Source organism: Rattus norvegicus, chromosome 7 (genome assembly GCF_036323735.1).
Source record: "Rattus norvegicus strain BN/NHsdMcwi chromosome 7, GRCr8, whole genome shotgun sequence".
In the NCBI taxonomy this organism is placed as follows: Eukaryota; Metazoa; Chordata; class Mammalia; order Rodentia; family Muridae; genus Rattus; species Rattus norvegicus.
Genome location: NC_086025.1, coordinates 117,327,831 through 117,353,413, shown reverse-complemented (window position 1 = coordinate 117,353,413; position 25,583 = coordinate 117,327,831). Strand labels below are relative to the sequence as shown.

At 51.8% G+C, this 25,583-nt stretch overlaps 1 protein-coding gene and 1 non-coding gene across 4 annotated transcripts in view; one reads left to right on the top strand and one right to left on the bottom strand.

The window, feature by feature from the left end:
• Parvg (parvin, gamma) overlaps positions 1 to 17,254 on the bottom strand; it is a 30,182-nt gene extending 12,928 nt beyond the window's left edge. Inside the window, exons 1-12 of one of the 3 annotated variants that reach the window (XM_063264274.1) lie at positions 17,108 to 17,254; positions 14,933 to 15,028; positions 13,472 to 13,536; positions 12,893 to 12,995; positions 11,667 to 11,807; positions 10,937 to 11,052; positions 9,430 to 9,485; positions 9,046 to 9,068; positions 8,437 to 8,495; positions 8,175 to 8,243; positions 5,038 to 5,139; positions 270 to 342 (exon numbers count right to left, since the gene is read on the bottom strand). In XM_063264274.1, coding sequence (XP_063120344.1) covers positions 270 to 342; positions 5,038 to 5,139; positions 8,175 to 8,243; positions 8,437 to 8,495; positions 9,046 to 9,068; positions 9,430 to 9,485; positions 10,937 to 11,052; positions 11,667 to 11,807; positions 12,893 to 12,995; positions 13,472 to 13,536; positions 14,933 to 15,011 — 886 coding nt within the window. In that variant the 5' untranslated portion in view covers positions 15,012 to 15,028; positions 17,108 to 17,254. Of the gene's footprint in view, positions 1 to 269; positions 343 to 5,037; positions 5,140 to 8,174; positions 8,244 to 8,436; positions 8,496 to 9,045; positions 9,069 to 9,429; positions 9,486 to 10,936; positions 11,053 to 11,666; positions 11,808 to 12,892; positions 12,996 to 13,471; positions 13,537 to 14,932; positions 15,029 to 17,036 lie in introns of all 3 variants that reach the window. The other 2 variants (NM_001130583.1, XM_006241411.4) reach the window with 2 other exon arrangements.
• Positions 17,255 to 18,402: 1,148 nt separating this feature from the next.
• On the top strand, positions 18,403 to 18,543 carry LOC120093972 (small nucleolar RNA SNORA48). Its single transcript, XR_005487681.1, has one exon. It is a non-coding gene; the product is annotated as a small nucleolar RNA SNORA48 (small nucleolar RNA).
• The last annotated feature ends 7,040 nt before the right edge of the window (positions 18,544 to 25,583 follow it).

Genomic DNA, 25,583 nt, shown 5'->3' with positions numbered 1-25,583 from the left:
GTGTCCTTCTTCTCTGGGCGTCCCCTGCAATCATGTCCCCTCCCCCCAACAGTGACTGGGTGCTCTGAACATTCTACCTGAGGGACTTCAGACCCTGTTGCAGGCAGCGTGGCCGCAGCATCTCTCCTAGGATGCCTAGGAAATGCTATCTTTTCACAGACCACCAAGAAGGCGGACCCCACTAACAATGTTTGTCCCTCCACTCTCTGCAACCCTCAGTCACATCCAAGCCAGGCAGGTCCTCCAGGCAAGAGGAGCTCTGCACTCACCTTCAGGGTTGATGGGGTAGCTGCACAGGCCTTCGTCCTTGAGTAGTTCCAGGGCTAGGGTGACATTGTGCAGCTGTGATGATAAAGCCAATCAGATGTCAGCCAATGAGAGCCTGGGTCCAGGCACCAGGCCCTTCCTATCCCCAGTGGCATGCTCTGTGAATGGAGAGTTCGCTCCTTCACACAGAGGCCCTCATCAGCAGATGCAACACACTGGACATGGACGGTCGAGGAGACACTGCTACTAGCAAAGATCCTCACTGAGATTGGGAGGGGACTTGGTGGAGGTGACACCCTGCATACGAGTATGTCAGGTGAGGTAACCAGAGCTTGTATATGGTAGAGTACCCTTAGAAAGTGAAAAACAGTCTGTCGCTGCTTGGAGGGCCTTGGAGGAGCAGAACAGATACAGAACAGATGAGACAAGGTAAGGGCCATGCTGCAGAACAAGAACACCGGGAAAGATGGGTCTTTGGCCCACAGCTCTACAAAGGCTAGGCATCCTCATAAGGTCCAGGCCAACGGGGAAGTAGTCTGAGCAAATGCAGACTAGGGCACACAGCTCAGTCCTCCTCTATGTTCCCAAGTCCCTCCCCGAGGAATATCAGGGAAGGGAGACTCCCCATTATTGACACTTTCTCGTCAGGAGTGGGTCCAGCCCCTGCTCTGCACCCCAAAGTCTGCCTTGTATGGTCTTGACAAGCCAGTATCTCCAGAGAGTGATCCGGGATGCCGAGGGAGAGGGTATCTGTGGCCAACGGTTTTGGACACTCTAAGGTCCTTCACTGCAGGACCTCTCCGAGCCTTGAATACACTCTTGTATGTCAAAAGCTTCAAGGGTATTTATCTTTCCCTGAGGCTAGAGACTCCATTTGTCACAGCACCCCATGTGGCCAATTTTGAGAAACTCTTCATTCACGCACTGCTGGAGATGGGCTGCAGTCAGAGCCTATATGTACTTTTAATTTGAAGCAGGCTCTCACTAAGTTATCCAGGCTGGGTTTGACCTCACTCTGTATCCCAGGTTAGCCCCAAACTTGCAACCCTTCTGCCTCAGCCTCTCCAATAGTTGGGGTTGCAAACATACACCAACCATCAGGTCTCCTGCTCGGCAGTTCCTTCCACTGGCTCCCTCCTCTCGGGGCTCTGAGCTAAGCAGTTACCGGGCTCCTCTCTTATTCCCACACAGGGTCTGAAGCATGTGGTGACATCATGACTTGAGAGCTGACAGTGCCAGGAATGTTACATGCCTGTGTGGCTGCCCTGGCCTGTCACTGTTCTTGCTTTATTTTTACATTTATTTATTTACTTATGGAGGGAAGTGTGTGCCACAGCCTGGGGGAGGGGGAGGGTAGAGGACACCTTGTGGAAGTCCGTTCCCTCTTTCCACCACATGGGTTCTGGGGATCAAACTCAGGTCATCAGGCTTGGCAGCAACTACACTGAGCCACCTGCCCAGACTCATCAATGCTCATATTTTAAAAATACTTGTTGGGGCTGGGGATTTAGCTCAGTGGTAGAGCGCTTACCTAGGAAGTGCAAGGCCCTGGGTTCGGTCCCCAGCTCCGAAAAAAAGAACCAAAAAAAAAAAAAAATACTTGTTGACCCTCAACTTCGTGCAGGCCATGCACGAAGCCCAGAATCAGAATAGCACCTGCTCTTAGGGAGTCCATGCTGATGGGTGTGTATGAGTGACTCAGAGAACATGGGGCTCCCCTAAGCACACTCTTCATCCACAAAGCTCATAAACCAAAAATCTGGCCGGTTCATGATAGGTGATAGGCCTCCTTCATCCCCACACCCCCATCCCTTATCCCCTACCCCCACCCCCAGCCTGTCCTTTGCTTCTGAGCAGTTTGAGACGATGAAGAAAGAGCTGGATGCTCTGCAGAGCCAAGGAAGACCAGGACCCAGGCCGTGCATTCCCATCTTCCTGAGAGAGAAAATTGAACATGGGAGGAAGCTAGCCAGAGCTTCCTGCCTCTGGCACTTTGGTTTCTGCAGAGCAAGTGACTGCCTCCCTCTCTCTCTCTCTCTGACTCTAACTTTACTCTAAACTGAACACTGACTCCCTTGCATCTACACTGCAATCAAATACCACCTGACCATGAAAATGGCCGTTCTGGGAGGCTGCTCTACAAGAGAAGTGTCCGAGTCCAGTCTCCAGCTAAGGACTTGTGGCTGTGGTTGGCCATGTTCTCTTCCACAAGGCCCAACCCCCTCTTTTAGGGCTCTGAGCTAATGCCATGTTTCTGCACCTATTCCCATGCAGTGCCGGAAGAGGTTTTAATGGTGGATTCCCAAGTTAGCAGTGCCAGGAACGTTGGGCTTCTGTGCACTGGCCTGACCTGGCCTGGATGGGGTACGGCAAGCACAGGCCTTGTGTCCCAGGAAGTCTGGTTGCTGAATGACATGGGAATGAGTCCGTGCTACTGAGCCTGGATTCCTACAGTGCCTGCCTCCCTCCTCAGACTTATCTCATGGTTCATCTCTGATGTCCCACTGTATGGATGCAGATTTGTCCCATAGTATGAGCCTGTAGGAGGTTCACCCTGTTCCTAAGCAGGCCTCAGGGATTGATTGTTCCTAGGGTCCGGACTGTGTGGTCACAGGGGAGCCTGTCAGACTTTCAAGGACTCAGTCTTGTTCTGTGTAAAGTGGAGACACAATTCACCCTCTCTCTTCCCGGAGTACAGAAGGAAGGGGCCAGGGAGGGCAGACCTGGGAGAGTAATGCCAAGGGACTTGGGAGAAGTTTCATAGAGGACTGCCAAGTGCCAGGGGACCTCTGAGAAAACAAGGAAGCAGAGCTGGAAGCTAGGGAAATGTCTAGACAGCAGCACTATGGCAGTGAAGGCCAAGATGCCCGAGGCTGAGCTCTGAGGACCAGCAGGGGCTTTGCAATAGGAAAAGACAGGCAGAGGTTACAGCAGAGAGAGCAAAAGAGACTGGAAAGAAGGCCCATCTATGGATGTGGTGGACCCAGCCTGCAGGTGACACACTTGGGGACAGGCATCCTGACTGGGTTTTACTTCAGGAGGAAAAGTTAACTACTTAAAAGAATGTGGACAGAGACAGGTCAGTGGTGTGGTCCCAGACAGGCCACCAACTGTCCCACCTCCATCACCCCTCTCAACAGTTGCCTGAAGATTGGGAGATTACAGTAGCCCCAGAAAGCACAGGGCAGGGGACGAGGAATATGTGTCCCTCCAAGCCTCCTCACCAATGGCTTCTCCACCACTGCTTACTGTTTAGTCCCCACACAACCTGACAGTGGGCAGAGCAGTGCTAACAACCCATTTCAGAGACAAGAAGCAGGAGAGAAGCTGGGCTCTGACCCAGGAGGAGGAATTATTCCTTCCCTTGCTAGCTAGGGTCCTTGCTTGGAAGGTGGAAAAGGATTTCTTCAGGGAATACCCTGGACTAGCCCAAAGGAGATGAGTGAAAAGCTTGTCCAGCGGACAGAGAGGAAGGGCGCTAGAGTCTCCATGGGCAGTGATGCATGGTGCACATTCAAGGCAAGAACACCCTGGCACTCAACAACTCCCTGGCCTGTCATTTCTCATCCCTCTTCCTGGGGTCAAACTTAGCTGCCTGCCTGGACTAAGGGTGTCTTTTGGCAGCTCTGGGATCCAGGGTCCATATGAAATGCCTTGCCTACCAAACCTGCCCTGTCCAGTCCCTGTAGCCCTCGTGAACCACAGACTGCTCCCCCCAAAGCATTCCTGCACCTCTGCTGAGTCTGCTCCCTCATTTCAAGACATCCTCCATCTTCCTCAATTTTTTAAAACAAACCCCAGCCAGCACTGTTCTCTTGCAGTCTCTGCCCAGCACACCAGAAGCTAGTGCCTTGCCTTGATGTCCTGGAAGGCCACCACCCCAAGAGAACCATGAGTAGACACGGAGGAGCTTGAAAGCCAGAGTCATGAGGGACTGTCCTGTATACTGAACAGCATGGCATGGCCCTAAGCAGACCCTTGGAAAGTGGGAGTCCAGTGCACAAATGCCTGAGTAGGTGGGTGGGTGGGTGAGTGGGTGAGTGGGTGATGGGTGGTTAGGTGAGTTGAGAAAGGCAGATGGGTAGATATGTAAACAGACAGGGAGGTGAGCTAGTAGATGGACAGATGTGTAGAAAAATAGATGGGTGGGTGGATGGATAGATGGATGGATGGACAGATGACAGATGGATGGATAGATGGATGGATGGATGGATGGATGGATAGGTAGATGGGTGGGTGGATGGGTGGGAACATGATTGATGATGGATTAATGATGGATGGATGGATGGGTGAGTGGATAGATGGGTGGATGGGTGGATGGGTGGGTGGATGGGTGGGGACATGATTGATGATGGATTGATGATGGATGGATGGGTGAGTGGATGGATGGGTGGATGGGTGGGTGGATAGATGGGTGGGTGGAGGGATGAATTAATGGATGAGTAGATAGATAGATGTATAGGGGATATATAAATATGTACCTAAGTGTTGGATGAGTGGATGGGTAGATACACTGGTGGGTGGAGGTAGGTGGATGACATCCATGGATGGCTGAGTGGATAAATGAATGGATGAACATGTGGATGGGTGGATGAGTGGGTGGATTGATGGGCAAATGGGTGTGAAGGTAGATGGGTAGACAGGCATATGAACAAACTTCCTTCCCACTTTCCTCATTGCTTGGAATAGAAGAAAGAATGTCAGCCAATGTCATAAATCTGTCTACCCCCCCCTCAAAGAAGGCCACGGAGGAAGATTTCGGAAGCTTACCATCTCTGTGGGAGAGCTGGGAGTGAGATAGAATTCCTTCAGATGCAAGAAAAAGCCTTCTAGCTGTCCAATCAGCAGAAGCAAGATGACGCCATCTGCAAACTGCAGGAGTTGTGTTTCAGTCTGTTATCTCGATAGCACGCTGAGCACACTTGGGCCCCAGCTGGTGCATTGTCATGGATTCTTTACAGGTAGAGCCTGGCTATAGGAAGTAGATACTGGGGTACAGCAGATTAGTGGCTAAAGTCTCCCTGGCTCTCTCCTGCTGGGCTCTCAGCTTCCTGTCCATCATGATGTGAACAGCTGTCTTCCACCAGACACCCCTGTCCCCATCATATTCTGCCCAAGCATGTGAGGCCAAGCAAAGAGACCAAACATGAACTGTAAGCGAGATAAACCCTTCCTCTTTGTCACAGTGACTTATAAGGGACTAACAAGGGAAATGAACCAGGGCTGTGAAGTGGGGGGGGTGCTGACATTGGAGGGGTTCCACTCTGCCTCTTGTATGCTGTGTGTGCTGAAAGAAATCACACCACCTCTCTGAGCTTCACATTCCTTTTGAAAAGTGGGGTTGGCATTCCCAGCTCAGGGGGTTATCAATAGTTGCATGAAGCAGTTTGGGCTCTCTCTCTCTCTCTCTCTCTCTCTCTCTCTCTCTCTCTCTCTCTCTCGTGTGTGTATGTGTGTGTTCGTGTGTGGGCAGGGGCATGTGGAGGCCAAAGGACAATTTAGGGTGCTATTCTAGAAAAAGTCCACCTATTTGGGGGCAGGAAGAACAATCCTTCACTGGCTCACTGGCTTGTAACTTGCCAAGTAGGCTAGACTGGCTGGTCTGGGAGCCCCAGGAATCCTCCTGCCTCTGCCTCTGCCTCCCCCATGCTGGGATTAAAGATGTGCCAGGGCCTGGAGCAATGGCTCAGTGGTTAAGACCATTCTCTGCTCTAACACAGAACTTGGGTTTGTTTCTCACACGCAGCAGCTCACAATCATCTGTGACACCAGTTCCAGGGAGTCCGACACCTTCTTCTGGCCCCTTCGGTAATCAAGCACATATGTTGCCCATACATACATGCAGGCAAGCACTCATACACATAAAAAAAAAAGGACACATGTGCCACCACACCCCAGGGATCTGGCTTGCCAGGAAAACACTTCACCAACTGTGGCACCTTCCACCACCACCCCCAATTGTGTCTATTTTTAAATGACAAGTTATTCCACGGACTACAGATCCATGTGTGAAAACAGAGTTAGTATAAAACTCTCCCATCAGCAAAGGAAAAGAGGAGTACACGGGCCCATTAATATTTCTGTCTGTTCTGTCTGCACGGTCTGAGATAACGCCGCAGTGAGCACGTCAAATGCTAACATAATCCGGCTGAATCTCTTTGCTGTGAAAAGACGCTGTTCTGTCTTTAATGGAATTTCCCCTGATTAAGTCTGTTCTGGTGTTATTAGTTTGGGCCTGGAAGCCACTCTGCTGCTGTCCCCAAAACATAGCTGAGAAACCTAACTCTGAGGCCTCCTCTACCATCCCAACATGTCTTCTGTCCTCGCTCACTCACTCTTGTCTAAGCAGAGAAGAGAAGGCTGCCAGAAGTGGGCTGTAAACTTGAGATATGCGCTACGTCTACCCAAAGAAAATACAGTCGGAGATGTGTTGCTTGGGGAAAGTCACAGTGAGTCAGGTGACATGGATGTTACTGAATAGCAATGACACACACACACACACACACACACACACACACACACTCACACTCACAATCCCGTGAAAGAATTACTCCCACTTTATAATGCATGGAGCCTGAAGTTCAGAGAAGTTCAGTAAGCCAGCCAAGGTCACACAGCCAATGTGGACATACCCTCAGAGCCCAAGGGCACCCAGTGGCAGGCACAAGATGGAAACTCATACGCATATGGCTCTGAAGTCTGTGTTCACCCCAGCATGTTGCCAAGGCACCCACAAAGCTCACATGGCCACCCATGTGCAGTTGCTATGAGTGGATACTTGGGCCCCAACTGACTCTGTCCAAACCCTAGGACCACTACTTAATTGCTATGTGACCTTCAGTAAGTGACCTAGCCTCTCTGTCCCCCTGAGCCCTTAATAGTGTCATGTATTGAATGGGACTTTGTGAGTTCTCACATGAAACAGAGGTGGGGGAGAGGAGAGTGGGGAAAGCTGCAGAGTTGATAGCAGAGAATAATTTGCTTCAGACAGAGCAGGTACTAAGCACTTTCCTGTTTGGCCCTAACAGGAATGTGTGGCCTGTCCCCCTATGACTGGATTCTGTACAGGCCTTGCGACACGGCTGATACTCACAGTCAAGGAAGGCCTGCCCAGTTCATCAGATCCTGTCACCGCCCTGTCTGGCCCAGGCAATGTCAGATCTCTGTGTTTCTGTCACCCTATGTTGTGGGAACATTGGAGACACAGAATCTCTGTGAAGGCCATGGCTAGGCGAGGGGCTTTGGATCTGCAGGGTCCTGCTCCCACCTTAGGATAATTAAGTTTGTGTCATCACAGTGGGTTAAGCTCTGAGGGCTCAGGGGGACAGAGCCCATCAATGGCGGGGCTGTGCCTGCTCCTCTAACCACCCCTGGCCCCATCATGAATCTCATTGCTAATCTGAATAAACGTAATTACAGGGGAGGACCCTCACTCTGGTGGCGGAACAGCCTAAAGCAGTGGTTCTCAACCTGTGGGTCCTGATCCCTTTGTGGGGGGGTCACCTATCAGCTATCCTGTGTATCAGATCATTCACATTATAATTCACAACAGTAGCAAAACCACAGTTATGAAGAAGCAAGGAAGTAATTTTATGGTTGGGAGTCACCACGGCATGAAGAACAGTATTAAAAGGTGGCAGCACTAGGAAGGTCGAGACCTAGATGTCCCGTGCCCTAGGAGCCATTCTGATAAATGGGTAACAGCAAAGCTTGTGGTAGAGTGGCTCAGCCTTCACTGCTGCCCAGGGTCTCCAGGGGTCCCCTCGGACAATGCTGCCTGCTAGCAGCACACCCCAATAGAAAAGGCCCTGAGACCTCTGAAGTGACAGCTCACTTCCAGTCATATAAGTGAGTTTCTGGGGCTCAGGAGACCTCATCCCTGCATGGTGGCCCAGAAGTGTCCCTACCTGGGTGTCCAGGCTCTGTACAGAGAGGCCCAGGCCTTCTAGCTTCTGGTTGACAAAGCTCACAATGGCCTAAGACAGAAGAGCAAGGACCTCAGAACCACTCGGGGGACCCTCATGCCTCCTTCCCACCCAGAGTGACAGAAGGCCTTCCCCCTCACCCAGCACCCAGCAGACATGGGGTGAGACCTATGTCCTCCCACTTCACCCTGAGACACAGGCAGGCAGGTGGGTTATGGGGACCGGAAGCTTTGATCTGCCCTACCTCTTTGACGGCGTGCACTTTCTCCGGAGCCAGCCTAAATAATTCATCAAAGGCGTCCTCTGCAGACCAGAGCGATAAACAGCTCATTACGATGCTGTTATCTTTGTGCCAAACAGAATGTTTTCACACAAAAGTTTCTCAGAACAACCAGTCCCATGGGAGCTACAGCTAGATCTTCTGGTTCCTGAATGAAACACGCCTGGGTTTGGGACACGCGGCTCCCTGACTGTGAGAGGCTTCTCTCTCTCTGTATTTTAATTTCCTCATCTCAAACACCTGGTGTGTACCCACTTATGACATATACTATCCAACCATTCATCCCTCTATCTACCCATCCACTTGTACCACTGCAGCCACTGAGGTGCACGCCCATCACCCACTTTGACCTGTAAGGTGACCCCGCCTAGCAGGCATCATTCACCAGGTGCTTGAGATGAGACAATAGCACTAAGTAATGAAAGGCCAGGCAAACAGAAGGAAGGACGAATTCATGAACAGATCCTGTCACAGAAAAGTAACAGACCACAGGTGGGAGAAGCCCATCCCCATCACAGCTGCTCCAACCCCATCAGAAGGAAAAGGTTTCCCTTTGGTTACTAAGTTACTCACGTGAAGGCTGGTCCTTGTGTGAGCTAGAAGAGAAATTGCAGGAGACAGAAAAGCAATCAAAGAGTTAGCAAAAATTCTGCAGCCCTCTCATCGCCTAATGTAACAAGCTTGGTACCAGCAGGTGGCAAAGAAATAGATTCATTTTTCCTGGGCAATCAAGGCAGGGGAGGTGCAGAGACCCTGTGTGTGGAAAGCAAGGCTAAGAGGATGGCAGCCTTGCCCTGCATGCACACACCTCAGAATACTTGGATATCTGTGGCTGAGGATGCCTAGGCTGGAGGTCCCTGCAGCCTGCTTGGGGTTGAAAGTCAGCAGGCACAATGAGGGCTTCCTTGACCCAGCACCCCTGCACCCGCACTCGTCCAAGGCTTGGCCCCTGCTTACTTGCACTCTGTGAGCTGCTCCACCTGCTTGTCCGACTTCAGGCCCATCTTGGTGCTCTACAGCAGGGAAAGGAGAATTATGTGACCCCGGGAGTCCCAGATCCAAGTCCACAGGGCCACAGCAGAGGAAGAGGACCTAGTATGGCCTGCTTTGCCCCCATCACAGGATGCTGCTGGGAGGCAGCTTCCCTGTCCATTTTCTCTGTGATCACTGAACCTATGAGGATAGCACTATGGATGCCTCATTCCTAAGACACCGTAGAGTCCTGTGTATGTGTGTGTGTGTGCGTGTGTGTGTGTGCATTAGTGTGTGTATGCATTTGTGTGTGTGCATTTGTGTGTGCATTTGTGTGTGTGCATTTGTGTGTGTATGCATTTGTGTGTGTATGCATTTGTGTGTGTGCATTTGTGTGTGCATTTGTCTGTACATTTGTGTGTGCATTTGTGTGTGTATGCATTTGTGTGTGCATTTGTGTGTGTGTGCATTTGTGTGTGTGTGCATTTGTGTGTGTGTGTGTGTGAATGAATATGTGTTGATATGGATGAATGGACAAATTAATGGTCACCTCTGATTTTTTTCCCCATTTGTTTGTGTGTGTGTGTGTGTGTGTGTTTGTGCACACACGTACGTGGGGGAGTACACACATGCCATATTTGACATATGAAGGCCACAGACAAGTTTCAGAGGCCAATTCTCTCTTTCTACCATGATGGTAGGGATAGAACTCGGGTGGTCTGGCTTGACAGAATACACCTTTACCTGCTAAGTTGTCTCCCAGTCTTACCTCTGATTTACAGAAGTTTGAGAAAGCCATGAAAATGCTTTCATCAAAGACTTGGGAAAAGTTCGGGAATGGGTTTGACCAGGCCCAGCTGGACATAGCAGGGTGTGTAAGGAGAGTAGAAGGAACACAGACACACACATATACACATATACATACACACACACATACATACACATGCACATGCATGCACACAAATATATACATGCAAACATATACACACATACATGTATGCACATGCCTGCACACATATACACATGCATACATACATACACATATATAATACACACATATACACACGTACATATGTGTGCATACACACACACACACACACACACACACACACACACACACACACACACCATAGAAGAAAAGCTATCATTGCCAGAGAGCAAAGGATTCTCAGAAGAGGAGACAGGATGTGGTCATGGGTGACAAATGAAAGGCATTTACTGAGGGTGGCCATGGAGAGATGCTCCAGGAACTACGGTGGTGCCACTGACCTCCCTACTAGTGCACCCATTGACTAGTGAGCTGGCTGCTGGCCAGGGCCCTCCTCTTCCCCTCCTGGGTCTCTGATACCCCAGTCCCCAACTGCTGTCCTGATATGACATAATGTTCCTCATAGCCCCCTGAAGTCACTCCCACACAATGGCCCCATGTAGACATAGTGGCATGGAGCTATATTCTTGGATGACCAGCTCCATTCCACCGCCTAGCAAATACCTCAATGTGGATGACTTCCACCTGGATGTTGTCTGGGAGGGGCAGGTCTGGCTGGAAGCGTTTGGCCAGGGCCACCAGGAGATGCAAGGTGGCCAGCAGGTCCTTGTTGAAGATGGCTAGAGAGGAGAAGACAGAAAGTCGGAGATGAGGGGCCACCAACACCTGCAGCCACCCTCAGAACTGTCCTGTGAAGGAGTGTGTGTGTGTGTGTATGTGTATGTGTATGTGTATGTGTATGTGTATGTGTATGTGTCTGTGTCTGTGTGTGTGCATGCATGTGTGTGTGCATGTGCATGTGTGTCTGTGTGTCTGTGTGTGTGTGTGTGTGTGTGTGTGTGTATTCACTAAACTGTCTGTACACATAGCATACCCATTTGTCAACAGGCAGAAAGCGAAGGAAGCTGGTCTATGAGTTCCGTTCGACCAGGCTGAGAAGTGCAGTGTGATTCTACACACAGCAGTGGCTGTGCCCCTGGGAAGCCATTATTCTTGTGTTACCCTGGCTGCAATGATAGCCCCAGGACCATGGGTGTAGGCCAGTTTCTCTTCCACCAGATGCCTGGCTCTAAAGTCTAGCTTGTGCTCCTTCTAGGGACTGCCTGAGGCCCCTGTGACCATCCCAGCCCCTGATGGTTTATGCGCAGATGAGTGTGTCATTTATCAGTTAAGTGAGAAGTCAGCAGGGATGGTCCCCTACCCCCACCCCCAGGCCTGGCTCAGCCCCACATACTCTCCACACTCCACTTGGCCTGCTGCTCTTCAACCTGAAGACTCTGGTTGACGGCCTCCAGGATGACCCCTAGCTTGCGCCTCTGGCTGGCCGAGGTCAGAGAGATTTCCTCCACTTCCAGCTTGAGCGATGACAGCTTCTCTGAGAGCAAAAGGACAGTCAGGGCCAGGGAGTGGGCCTGGCCGCTGTCATGGGGACTGTCTATGACAATAATCCAGGACCATGGAGCTATGAGTATATGATACTGAGCCCTGGGCAACCCCAGAGGCCTCCATCAAACATAGTCGTCATCCAAGGGACGTCATCCACATAGGAAATGGGGGCTCCAAGGGGACATGGACCACATATACAAGCAGGCTGCAACCCTTTGAACTGTCCCCTCTGGTCCACCTCACCTTGACCATTCTACCCACACCTTAGTCCCTGTCCTGTGGTGGCCATGCCATTCCCACAGGGACAGCATGGCCAAGTGGTTAACACTAAGCTCCTGTGCCAACCCCTGCTTTCTCCACTGAGACCTGGGCATATCATTCTGTGTCTGAAAGCCTTGGCCTCACTCACAGCCAGGGAGAGGAATGAATGGTAGTGAGCTGTTCAGAAAACTAATAGTGCCTACTCCCTGAGAAGGAAGTGCCCAGAAGCCTCAGCAGAGGCCAGAGAGTCACTCTGGAGCCTACCTGCCAAGCTCTATAGAATCATGGCTTGAGCAGGCTTTGAAAATGTGGTTCTGGGCCTTATGGCTCTCAGAACCCCTTTCCTTACACAAGACGTCTGCAGACCAGACATGGGCAGGAAAACCAGCCAGAGGCAGGAACTTGGCCTGACTTTGGATATCACTTCCAGGGGCCACCCCTGCCTCCGCCTCTGGAATGTTTCACCCAGGATAGTCTGGGTCCTTACAACAGCACAGGACACTCTAAGGTCAGGGACAGCTGATGCCCCAGCTCTTATGATTATCAAACACTTTTAATGCTGGCGAGGCCACAGTGCTGTAGAAGGTGACAACAGACACTGGCTGGAATCACAGCCACATCCAAGTGTGGGCAGAGTCTCCACTTCTGCAGCTCTACAATCTAGAAAACCATAGGAGGTTCCCTTCATCCAGGGCTGTGGTAGTGCAGGAAGCCACTTGAGGAGCCAAGACACATGCACTTGGCTTCAAATCCCAGGGAGCAGCTGCTTAGGAAACATGGGTGCGGTGGGGCGGGGCTTGGGCCGCTGCTTACGGAACAGGTGGTGCAGAATGAGCCCATCAAACATGTCCTCCTCTAGGCTGCGGACCACGATGTGCTCTGGGAGGAGTGTGGCGTTGATCCATTCCATCAGCACCTGCCGGTCACAGGGGTAGTTAACAGGATTAGGAATCATCTGGCCAAGTCGGCAATCCTACCCACCCTTCAAAGTCTAGTCAAGTGATAGCTCTTCCAGGAAGTTCTCCCTGATCTCCCTAGTCATTTGGAAACTGCTCTGAGCTCTCGAAAACACCCCACTCCCACCCCCAGATCTCCCAGACGCCCGCCTGAGTCTTGAGGAGCTACGATCCTGGGAGTCGCCATTGCTGTAGCAAACACCATGGTTGTGGAACTGGGAAATGGCAGTTACTGCCAATGGTCACTTGGGTGCAAAGCCTAGTCTGCCGCCAAGAGAGGGCTATAAAAGCATAGAGGTTTCCAGAGGAGTGTGTTGTTGGAATGGAGGGGAACAGCGTTGAGGTAGGGTGTGGACAAGGGTGTGGTGTCTATAAGTCAGGGGCACCAAGCCTGGCTCCAGAGACTTCAAGACAGGGGATGGTGGTGGTGGTGTACCTTCTGCAGTTGTTCAAACTTGGGGTTCCTCTTGGAATTGGGCGACAGATATCTCTTCTTTCCTCCTGGGAGCAGAGGTGAGTATGACATGCGTGAGAACCCCGAGGGCCCTTGTCAGCTTCTCCCTTCAGGTCACCCACAGATCCCAGACCCCTGGTGGAGCCTGTCTCTCATTCATGTTTCCTCATGAGCACTTCACAGTGGGAGTGCACACTTAAACTCAGAGGTCATCCCTTACCCTGAAGGTCGTGAGTCAGAAGTGTAGCATCTTTTAGAAACTCTGCCTACCTGCCTAGAGTGAAAAACAACCCAAGAGAGAAAGGGGCAGGCCAGGTCGAGGTGGGCACCGCCTATGCTGCCAAGCAGCTCTGACCAGGATGGATCACTGAGGCCCCCACTGTGGCCACTTTAGCTTGGCCATTCCCTTCCCTGAGGCCTTGGTCAGCAGGGTCTCCACATTTGAAATTTGTAGAACCAACGATGCATCAAGCCCAGAGGGACTTTTGTGGGTCAGCCGATCTCAATGAACATGAAGAAACGGGGTCAGGGCATGGGGATGGCTTGCCCAAGCTCATAAAATATAATCTGCTATGTGACTCGCTAGACGTCGATCTCCCAAAACCCAGGAACATACACATTCCGGGTGGGAGAAGACATAGAACACTGCAATCATGTGCTGGCCTGGGCTCAGCTCCTGAAGACGCGAGTGAGCTAGTGAATGAATATGGAGGGAAGGAAGGAAAAAGGGAGAGAGGGAGGGATAAATGTGTGGATGGATGTGTGGATAAAGGGATGGATTATTCATGGATGAGTGAGTGGATAAGATGAATAAGGTGGATGGATGGATGGATGGATGGGCAGATGGGTGGATGGGTGGATGGGTAGATGGATGGCAGATTGTAGATAAATGGATGGTGAATGTGATGGATGGATATTGGATGGATGGATGGATGGATGGATGGATGGATAGTAGATGGATGATGGGCAGATGATAGATGGATTATGGATGATGGCGGATGGTAGATGGATGATGGATGGATGGATGGATAGATGACAGATGATGGATGATGGATGGATAGATGATGGATGGATGATATATGGTCGATGGATGAATGGGTGGATAATAGATGAATGGTGGACAGATGGTGGCTGAATGGTCGATGGATGAATGGGTGGATAATAGATAGATGAATGGTGGATGGATGGATGGGTGGATGGATGGATGGGTGGGTGGATGGATGGATGGATGGACGGGTGGATGGATGGATGGATGGATGGATGGATGGACGGACGGGTGGATGGATGGATGGACGGACAGACGGGTGGATGGATGGATGGATGGATGGATGGATGGATGGATACATGGGTAGTTCCCAGATACAGCCTATCTCATTCTAGTGAGCTAATCACACATTCTCTACCTCCCCTGATCCAACAACTCTGTCCCACTAGGACCAGCACCTCGTGGAAGCTCTTCCTCCGTGGGCTGAGCTACCTCCTTTGGGAGCTGCAACAGGTCGTAGAGGAACTCTGACTCCATCTTCTTCCTTGCCTTCCCTGGAAGAGACAGGAGAGCACATTACTGTTCCCAAGGTCAAGGCTCACCATGTCTCATTCTTTCATTCATACTAGGAAAGATGGAGGATGGGAGCCCGACTCTGACTGGTCAAGACACCGAGGGCCAACCAAGTGTGAGGAGTGAGGACTGCTGTGAGGCACCTGAAGCCAGCCAAGCCTTACAAGGGCAGGCATGCTACCAGACTAACGATTAATCCTTATTTTCACCTTGGTAGGATCTAGACTCATCTGATAGGCAGGGCTCTGGGCATGCCTAGATTCCCTCAGCGTGAGAAGGAAAGCACCCGTGGCTGGTCCTGGGCTGAGTGAAAATGGAGAAGCCTTATTTGTCTCTCCTCTTCCTGATGCAGTTTGACCAGCAGCCTCCTGCCCCTTCTGAAGGGGTTGTGCCTTCAAAGTGGGAGCTAAAGAAAGCCTCCCTTTCTTAAGTCCCTTTTGTCAGGGTATTTTCTCACGGCAACAAGCGAAGTTAGTAATGGACAGGCTGAGGACACAGCTGGGCAAAAGCTTGGTAAGAAAGCAAGTTTCCTGTCAGACAGGCCCACGGAAGCCTGCCCTACCCCTAGCCAGGAGCCCCAGTCCTCCCTCTACATCCAGGTCAGAACCCCAGTCTCCACAAAGCATCAGACAAGTGTGGGAAGCCAGCTCTGGATTAATCTGTATGAGGGTAAGCACCCACCAGCCTGGGGAAGGGGGCTAGGGGGAAAGGGCCATCCATCTCTTCAGGGTCCCTGAATCCAAGACAGGTAAAAACAGATCAGACTCGCCCATATGTAGATGGGGTGGACCAGGCTAAAGGCTAAAGCCACCCAGACATGTTCCCCATTCCGTGCTAGCTTGGCTTACAGAGGGAGACTTGGCCTATCTGGCCTCCTGTTTTGAATGAGACTTTCTCCGATTGGCTTGAAACCCCCAGACTTGGGGTGTGGTCTGTCAGGGCTTTTGATCACAAAGCCCAGAACTCATACTCCTTGTGAAAGACCAGCAGTCCCTCCTCATCCTTGTGACGGGCAGTATCGGGGCCCAGACCATCAGTGTGTCGTGTCTTCCCTAGCCCCACCCCAACCCCAGCCTCATGACAAGCACGTCAGGCCTGTCCATACCCAGAAAGTATCAGATTCAGAAGCGAATGGACCCCTTCTGGTTCCCTAACCTACTTCTGGTTCTTCTGCCCACTTCCCCTCTGGAAATTTCATTTGCTGCATGACCACCTTTGACTCTCCCCTTACGACCCCGGTTCAGCCTCTGCATTTGCCCGGGATTCCCAGGATCACTCAGATATTTGAGGTCTGAGGTCAAACCAGAAGAAATTCAAACAAGGAACCTGAGAGTTGGGCCAGGGGGAAAAAAAGGCACTGGGGAGTTGGGGGAGTGAGAGCCACCATCCTGAAACTTGCTACAGCCTGGGAACCTCAGGAAGCTTAGTCCTACCCTGAAACCAGAAGTGAAAGAACAGAGCCCCCAGGAATGAGTCTCAAACCCCAGGACCTGAGCAAGAAGAAAGAGAGATGGGCTGGGGTGGGGAGCCTGGGCCCCAGGCAGCTCCTCCCAAAAGGCTGAGTTTCTATTAGGCCAGCACACTTTCTCTTTGGCCCTGATACAACTCTACAGGGAGAGGCTAGACCCTGTGTCCAGCAAGTACACACAGACCTGAAACTGCCTCTGGTGACCCTTTCCCAGGTGGGTCCCTTCCCTGTCTCACACGACAGTTTCTTCATAGTAGGGAGCTCAGCTTTCTCTCATGCAGTGAAGCTCCTGAGGGACCCTGGTCTGAAAACTGCTCGTCTGGCTGTGGGGGAGGGAGCCAGTGCTTTTCTGTGGAGATGGGTCTCACGGCTCCTCAGTAAAATGATGCGGTGGTCTCAGCGATGAGGCTGGACATGGGGCTCCCCTTTGGCAGACTCTCTTCCTGTGAGGTCCCAGCTGAAATGCGCCTCTGGGTTCCTATTTAAGGAACCTCTCTGCCTTCCTCTCTGAGATCCGGTACCTGGGCATGTGAACAGGTAGAAGATTCTAGTAGCTCAGGGATCCCACAGGACAAAGACTAGATGCACTCACCGGCCGCCTCTTTTCAAACCAGGAAATGGAACCCACTAGCTGAGAGGGTGACCAGGTTTCCAACAGAGACAGGTTCTGCGTCAGGAGGTGGAAGGCAGGGCTTCTGTTCACTTCCTCTGCCACGCTGGTGACCGCAGACAGCTTCTTCCTCTAAGTTGCCGGTGATCGAGAGACCCTAAATCCACTGAAAGACTGCCAGAACCCTAGCCCTGGCCCTGGCCCTGGTCTTCCAAGACTCCACGGCATCTTGGGGTCTCTCAGACTCCCTCCCCGCGCCCGCCCCTGCCTCTCCAAGTCCAAGCAATCGCTGAGTATAAAACTGAGCACTGGGCCCCAACAGCAAACTGAGCTCCCCACTGAGTTCTCATGGTGCCCAACCTGCATCTCTGACTCCCTCTGAGCACCTCTCCAACCTTGATTGATTGATTGATGATTGATTGTTGATTGACTGACTGACTGATTGATTGATTGACTTCAAGACAGTCTTATGTAGCCCAGGCTGACCTCAAACTCACCAAGCTGAGGTGGACCTTCAACTCCTGATTCTCCTGCCTCTGTCTCTTATGTGCCTGGGTTACAGGCAGGAGCAGCTATACCCAGCTAACAGCTCCTAAAGAAAAGCCAGTGTACAGGTCTCAGCCCGAGTCTCGGCATCCATAAGCTACCTTCCCTCCCATCCTCTCCCTGCAAACCCCACTGACCCCTGCCAGGGCCACAGGCTTTTTACTTTGGCATCACACAGCTTGCCCCCGTGTTTTGTAAGCTCTTCACACGGCTCACAACTCATTCCTGGCATGAGCTTTGTTACTTCCTTCTCTAGGAAACCTTCGAGGGCATCCCTGTCTAGTACAAGTGGCTTGGGTCTGCAACCAGGCTGGAAAAAGCCGATGACACTGGCCAGTGCCTGGCAGCTGTCTCTCCATCCAACCAGGAGCTCTGTAGGGAGGGCCCCATCTTTCCTGCTCACTATTAAGTCAGTGCCTACAATAGCACCTGGCACGAATGGTCCCGGTGAACTTACTCTGATGGCTATTATTGCTTAGAGGACTGTGCTGGTCGCTTTTCTTGTTGCTATGACAAAATGCCTGATAGAGGCTGGAGATATAGCGCAATTGAGAGTGCCTGCCTAGCATGCAGGAAGCCCCAGTTCAATTTGCAGCACCTCATAAACCAGGCATGGTAGCTGACATGTGTAACCCAGCTCTGAGAAGCTGGAGGCAGGAGGACCAGAAGTTCTAGGGCAGCCTAGGATTCAAGAGTGCACGAGACACTGTCTTTAAAAAAGAAAAAGGAAATCCCCCTGGAAACGGGCAACGAGACACCATGTTGGTGGTGTTGTTCTATCAGTCAGGGGCAGAGCGGTTGGCAGTCCTTTGTTCATCCGAGCTTGATGCCTGGCTTGATGGCTAAAGCTGTTTAATGCCTAGGACACATAACAATCAAATCAAATCAAATCAAATCAAATCTAGGCAGCACAGTATGGGAGACAGAAGACAGACAGAGATCTGCATTCCACCATTCCATATGGTGTGGTGTGAGTAGGGAAAGACACCCAGAGATGACCTCTGCCCCACAGCATGAGTGGGCCATAGACACACATACTGCCTACCACCATGGAGCCCAGCATGGGAGAAAAAAACAGAGACCTGCAGAACCATGCTACCCAGAGACCAGCCTTTTGGTGCACGGCATGAGAAGACTGTATATACTATCTTGCCACCATGCCACTAAGTATGGATGGACGGTGTCACCCAGGGGCCTGCCAGCCACATGGCCAGTCTTCAGTGGGAGCCACCACAATGCGTGAGTAGGTGGTGGTCAGATGGAAGGGTAAGAGAAGGTTAGCAGCTTGAGCATTGCGAAGAGAGAAGGAACTGGAGACCCAAGGGAGGAGAGGAGTGACCTGTTGTGAGTGGCCAGCCCTGCCACCTGGGGTCATGATAAAGTCCCCAGCCTGAGCTGCTGGTGAGCGCCATGTCTGGGTCCGTGGCTATGCAGTGACAGGATTCAATGTTGATGTCTGTCACTCATATTGCCACTAGAGAACAAGCAAACATCCCTAGTCACAGGGGGCCACATGGATGGATGTCCAGGGACTGTGTAGAACTGGCCTTGCACCTCATTGGCTGCAGCTCTGAAGAGCTGGCCCCACCTCTCACTGGTGGTAGTCTTAGGGAGAACGGACTCTATGCAGCCTCCCAGACAGCACAGTGGAGCTGGCCCTGGTAGTGGGGGGTGTGGGTGAGCAGGTCCCAAGGGGATGAGTGTGGAAGAGCTGACCCTGCCTCTGTCTGCCCTGATCCCCCCCACCCCTACCACCTCCACAGGGCCATGGGGCGGGAGAGCTGGCCCTGCCCTTCACCAGCTACAGCACTTGGGAAAGTGAACCCTGCACCCCAACTGGACAGCACAGCAGAGCCAACCCTGGTAGTGGGGGCACAGGTGGGCCAGCCCCGAGGGTGAAAGCATGGGAAAGCTTACCCTGCCGTTCATCTGCTTGAGGTGGTGTGGGTGTGGGTGTAATGCCCTCCTCCCATTGCCCCTTGCTACCTGCTGCGGTTGGGAGAGCTAGCTCTGCACCTCACCTGAGCAACCCAGTGGAGCTGGCCCTGATGGCAGAGATGTGGGTGAGCCAGCTCCAAGGGTGTGAGAGTCGGAAAGCTGGCTAGAGTTGGGAGAAAGGACCATATGCTTTGACTGGGCAGCAGGCAAGCAGCCTGGAGGGCAGGAGAGCAGGAAAGCTGACCCTGCATCTTACCAACGGCTGCACCGGGTGTCCTAGCTGGAGCAGTGCTGTGAGAACTCACTCTACTCATACAGACAAAGGAGAGCAGGTGGGAGGACCAGCTTTGCTACCACCCAGGCCCAGATCCATGGCCCAGGCCCAGATCCAGGGCTTTGAATTGGCCGACCCCAGCATCTATATCATCTGTGGATGGTTGAGACATATGAAAGGGCCAGTCCAGGTGTTCCAAAGCTGCAAGGTCTCCAGGATAACCAGAAGTCCATGTATGGGCAGAGGGCTATACTGTGGGACACACTCTGTGACATACTACAGCTTCCACTATGAGATATTTTCTATGCCACGCGTGTGTGTGTGTGTGGGTGTGTGTGGGTGTGGGTGCGCGCGCGCGCGCGCGCGAGCAAGAGCAGAGGGTGGATACGAGAAGATGGCAAGATAAGGGAACTAGGTCCATAATGTGAAACTCGAAAAGAATCAATAAAAAGAGTTTTTTTTAAAGTTAAATACAGAAAAAGAAAGAAAAACTGAAGAGAGCAACTTAAAAAAAGAGGGGTTTATTCTGGTTCACAGTTGAGGCTGTAGTCAAAGGCAGAGAAAACATGGCAACAAGAGAATGTGGTGGCTGGTCACACTGTATCTAGAGTCAGAGGGAGGTGGATGCTGGTGCTCAGTTCTCCTCCCTTTTAGTTAGTCTGTATCCATGGCAACAGGAGTGTGTGGTGGCCGGCCACATTGTATCTATAGTCAGGAAGCAGAGGGAGACGATGCCTGTGCTCAGCTCACCTCCCTTTTCTTTTGTATCCAATGGTAACATAGCCACGTAGCTGTTGAGGGTGAGTCTTCTCTCCCTGGTTACGCCTTTCTAAAACCACCATCACAGGCCACCCAGAAGTGGGTCTCCTAGGTGACTCCAACTACACACACACACACACACACACACACACACACACACACACCCCTTCCAAGTGGATCTTCCCTCCCCAGCTAAACCTCTCTAAAAACACCCTCATAGACACACCCAGAGGTATGTCTTCTTGGAGACTCCCACTACAGTCAGGCTGATTGTAAAAATGAGTCATCATCGGACCAAGCATGCTTTCTGGAGAAGACCGTCTGGGTGGCTCAATAGGAGTTTGTTAGTTCAAAGATGTAGAAATGATGTTGGAGGTAGGGGGCCACCATACAAAGGCCAGTAGAACATCAGCAAGACGCAAGCCCAGCTGGTCTCAGAGATGGAGAATTCTGTGATGACAGGTGACAAGCTGAGTGAGGGAGAAGCTAGCCACCCTTGCTCTGTGGCACATCGGTACAGAAGAAGTGGCCAGAGCAGGTGGGAAGCGCACAAACACGATAAAGGGGCCCCCCAGGACATTTCACACTTTAATTCCTAGCCACTGTTATCTGTGCCGTTGCTAGTGGAGAAGTAGGTGTCACTCCTACTCTGCAAGGGGGACAAGTACCCCTGGCTCACACTGCCATTCCAACACACCAGGACCAGACTCCATGAGGAAGTGGAAGGGCAGCTGTGCTCAGGATCCGTGTTGCTGGGCGGCACAATAGCTCGGTCCAGAACTCAGGTCCGATGTTCTGGGTGGTTTCTGAGCCCTCTGACCCCTGCAGTCAGTGTTGGATAGTGCAGTCAGCACATTCAAGCAGGAACCTGAAGTGTGGTCCATGGTTTCATGAAGAAAACACAGCGCCAGATGGGGTCATCAGAAGGGATGACACTGTGCCCAGTTCAGCAGTACTGGGGGACCCTGAGACCCAGAAAACAAGCAACCGATGGATGCTGAGCCCAGAAGCAGGAAGTCACTGGAGAAAGGCTGAGCTAGGGACATGGCCACACATAATGACTGGCAGAAGGCACAGAAAGAGGAACATACCCCCAACACCCACCACATACACTTCCCTGCCAACAGCCCCTCCTCCCAAGAAAGCCCAGCAGTGGGGTCCATGGGGATCAGGACATGGAACAGGAGTAAGTACACAGAGTGCGTAGACAGGACAAACAGGAGCAGTGGTCATCACAGCTTCCTGGCCCTGGCAGCTCCTGTCTAGGAGCTGACACTGGAGTTGGTGCTATTTGTTGACAGGCGCCACCTGCAGCCTGCCCCTCTCCCAGCCCCCACCCCAAGCCTTTCACCGCAGACTTTCAAGGACTGGATTGGGTCCTTAAAGTAAATGCTGCTTGTCTCACTGGTAGGCTGTGTCTTCAGGAACAGGTCCTGGGGGTTGGCTTCTCTCTCTGGTGGATTTAAATGCATGAGAACCGAGTAGCCACGAGAGAAGAATTCTGGGTGAGCCCCACAGACATCATCCTTGGGAAGTCACCTACAGCTAAGAGTCTATAGCCTTGGCTCAATTGGGAGCTTCTGCACAAAATACCATGAGTGAGGCTATTCCAACATTGTGTTGGGCATGCTCTTGAGGGCTCCTGGACAGCCTAACACATAGGAAGAAGCAGCCTAGGCTTTGCCTGCTCAGCAGAGCTCTGGTCCGCACACCAAGACTTACGATGGTGCTAACAGTGTCCCTGTGTCAGGGTTGCAGGGCAGATGCAGCTGGAGAAACGGGTGTAGAACCTCAATCTGTGAACTATGGAACTGTGACACAGACTAAAGTCACAGCTCACCAAGTCCCCACAGGAAGACAGGGCAATGTGTACAGAAAGAGAGGACCTAAACATTCCAAATCCCAGGAAAGGTCTTGTAACCATGAGTCACACCCCAGATCAACAGAAAAAGACCCTGCCCACCCTGAAAAGTCCCAGCAGCCATCTGAGGTGTCTTCCCTACAGAGAATGCCTATCTCCTCCCTCCAGGCTCCATAACCCCACACCTCCAGACTCACAATGTCATAGGAACCATTCAGTCTGGGAGCTGATAGAGCCCCTCTTTACTGTACAGTTTTGAGTAAGCTGAGCAGGGCTGGGCTGGCTAGCGCGGCCCTGACTGGCTCTCTCCACAGATGTAGCCAGCTGGCAGCTGATTATAAGAGCTTCTCTTCCAGGCTCCGGTTAAGCAGGGTTTATGGCTGTTGACTGCATGACCTTCATTCCCCAGCAGGGAAGACAGAGCCCAGAGACTCTTCAAATCTCCTTTAGTGTCACTTTTTGTTATTGTCCCTTTGGGCGAAGCAAGCCAGACTGCCAAGGCAAGAGTCCGCACAGGAAGGTGTGTTACCCCAGGGCATGGAATGGGGGTGAGGAATGGGCTAAGATTACACCGGTGGGAGGAAATGAATTTGGGCACTGTGGTAAGGGTCAGGGCTGTGCTCAACAGGGTCTAGCCCAGAGCCATCAGGCTGGGGACAATTGATCCAGCACGGAAACAGATGACCAACCACTGAGGATCGACTCACTCAACAGCAGAGAAAGCTAAGCCAGTCCAGTAGCCTTGAGTGCAGCTACCAGTAACAGAGGATCATATTAAACCAGTCCCAGACCAGGGTCCACAGAATGGCTTGCTCCCCTGGGGGCGGGGTAAAGCATTTGTTTTAAAAAACAAAACAAGGCCAGGCCCTGAGATCTCCATCTTTGCCCAATCTGAAAGACAGATCGAAGCTCCAAGGGTGCATCCACTGCCTCTTCAGAGAAAGATCCAGAGGGAGCCTCGCCAGGAGAACTCCAAGGACATCAGCTGCTTCCATGCGACCTTCTTACCAGACCCTCAGCTCTTCCCCTGAAGCTCAGTCAGCACGTGGGATTCTTGTTTAAATCAGCCCAGAAGACAGGCGCTCTCTCAGGACAGGCAATACACACAGGCGCATGCGTGCATGAACACACACACACACACACACACACACACACACACACACACACACACACACACACGCAGAGGCTGCAGCAGAGAGGGCCTCCTCTACGAGACACCTAGCTCTTCTCTCTTATGACTGCTATCAAGTCAACAGGAGCCCGTGGACAGGTCGTAGCAGGTAAGCTTCCCACGTACGCACGGCTCGCAGTGTGCTAATGCATTGCTCCCCCTGGTGCACAGGGCAGTCAGAGGGTTCAAGCTCGTCATTGAACCTATAAGAGATTATCTATACATCCAGTGTGCTCTGAACTTTCTATTTCTGTTCATAGACCCCCCCTGTCATGGCAACAGTGGGCAGCCCTGTTCTAGATGCCTTGTGGGGACACCTGTACGCTAGTCCATGACCCTCTAGAGATCTACTTGTCTAGAAATCTAAGGACAATCCCTCCCAAATGAAACTGTAGGGGTTGACCCTTCTCTTGCAGCTGAGGAAGAGGCCTTGTGTGCTTGGTGATAGAGGCTCCTTGGACGCCAAGGCCACATATGCCAATGCCTGGACCTCAGTGTTTGCGAGGCTGCCTGCTGGGGAGAGAGGTCTATAACTGACCCTAGCGGTAGTGACCACAGCCCAGGCACCCGGTTCTTCTGAGCCAGTGGGTCCACAGAGGCTCCTGAGCGCAGAGTGCACGAGGATGTTAGTGCAGATGTCTCAGTCCTGTCTTCAGAGCTGTGGGTGCAATGGTGCCCAATTATTTCACAACTTCCTCCTGTTGAGAAACTTGACCCACGCCCCAGACAGCTTGCTAGCAAGTTTTAGGATAGACTAAAACTTGAGCAGGCTGTGGTTTGAACGTGTCCCTCACCAAAAGTTCACAAGTTGAGACTGATCCCCAGTCACATGCTAATGGTGTTTGGAGGTGGGGCTTAAGGGAAAGAGACAGGATTAGATGATATTCTGAAAGTGGGGTTTTCAGGCTTGGTGCTGTAAGAAAAGGGAGGACCTAAGCTAGAACCTTTATTCTACGTCTCCATAAACTGTGCTCTACCCTCTTGTCCTGGAAAGGCCATAACTGATGTCAATTCCACTGGAGAACGCACTCCCCAACCTCTAGGACCAGGAGCCAAACCACCTCCGTGTTTTATAAATTACCATCTTAAGACATTTTGTCATAACAACAGAAAACAAAACTGAGACCGTACCCCAAGCAACCGTGGACGCTGAATTGTTCACCAGGCACTACAAGTCATTTGATATGTCGGTCCACAAAGCCAGTGAGTCAAAATGTTCCATGTGTTCAGTGCAGAGAGATACACACCAGGCCAGACTCCAACCGTCCCTCATCACTGGAGTTCATGAGCAAGTGTGGCACAGCATAGATGTTCAGTAAATAGTTCCTTCTGTGTGGGACCAGCATAGGGGTCCCCACACCTTGCCCAGTGCAAAGACCACCCTTGATGGTGATGAAGCTGAAGCGGGGGCTCTACAACAGGCCTCACCTTCCCAGCTCTAAGAGATTGTCCGAGGTTAGCAGCATCCCGGCTCTAGCCTGGGAAAGGTTGCACAGGTCACAACATGTGTCCCCTTCCTGGTCTGAATTCCCTGTGGTCACAATCCCCAGACTGGTGGTGACAAAGGAAGGAGGGACCCCACACAAGCCCAGAGACTCCTGAACTGGGGAGTCTGACAACAGACAGCCCAGGAGAATGGAATAAAACATTTCTGTGAGGAAAAAAAAAGGGATACAAAAGCCTGGGCAACCTGTGGAGCCCTCAGCTCTGTGTCCTCTTCTGAGCTGGCTTTGAGCTCCTTTACATGCTTAACCACACCGTGCTGCGCTCTGTCACCCTAGTTGACTAGGAGCCATCCATACAGTCTCCTGATCCAGAACTCAGCTGACTCTGATCAATTAGGACACCCCCTACACCCTAGGAAAAGACCCTATGAGAATAACCAATCAGAAGGTCCCTGGAGGATCAC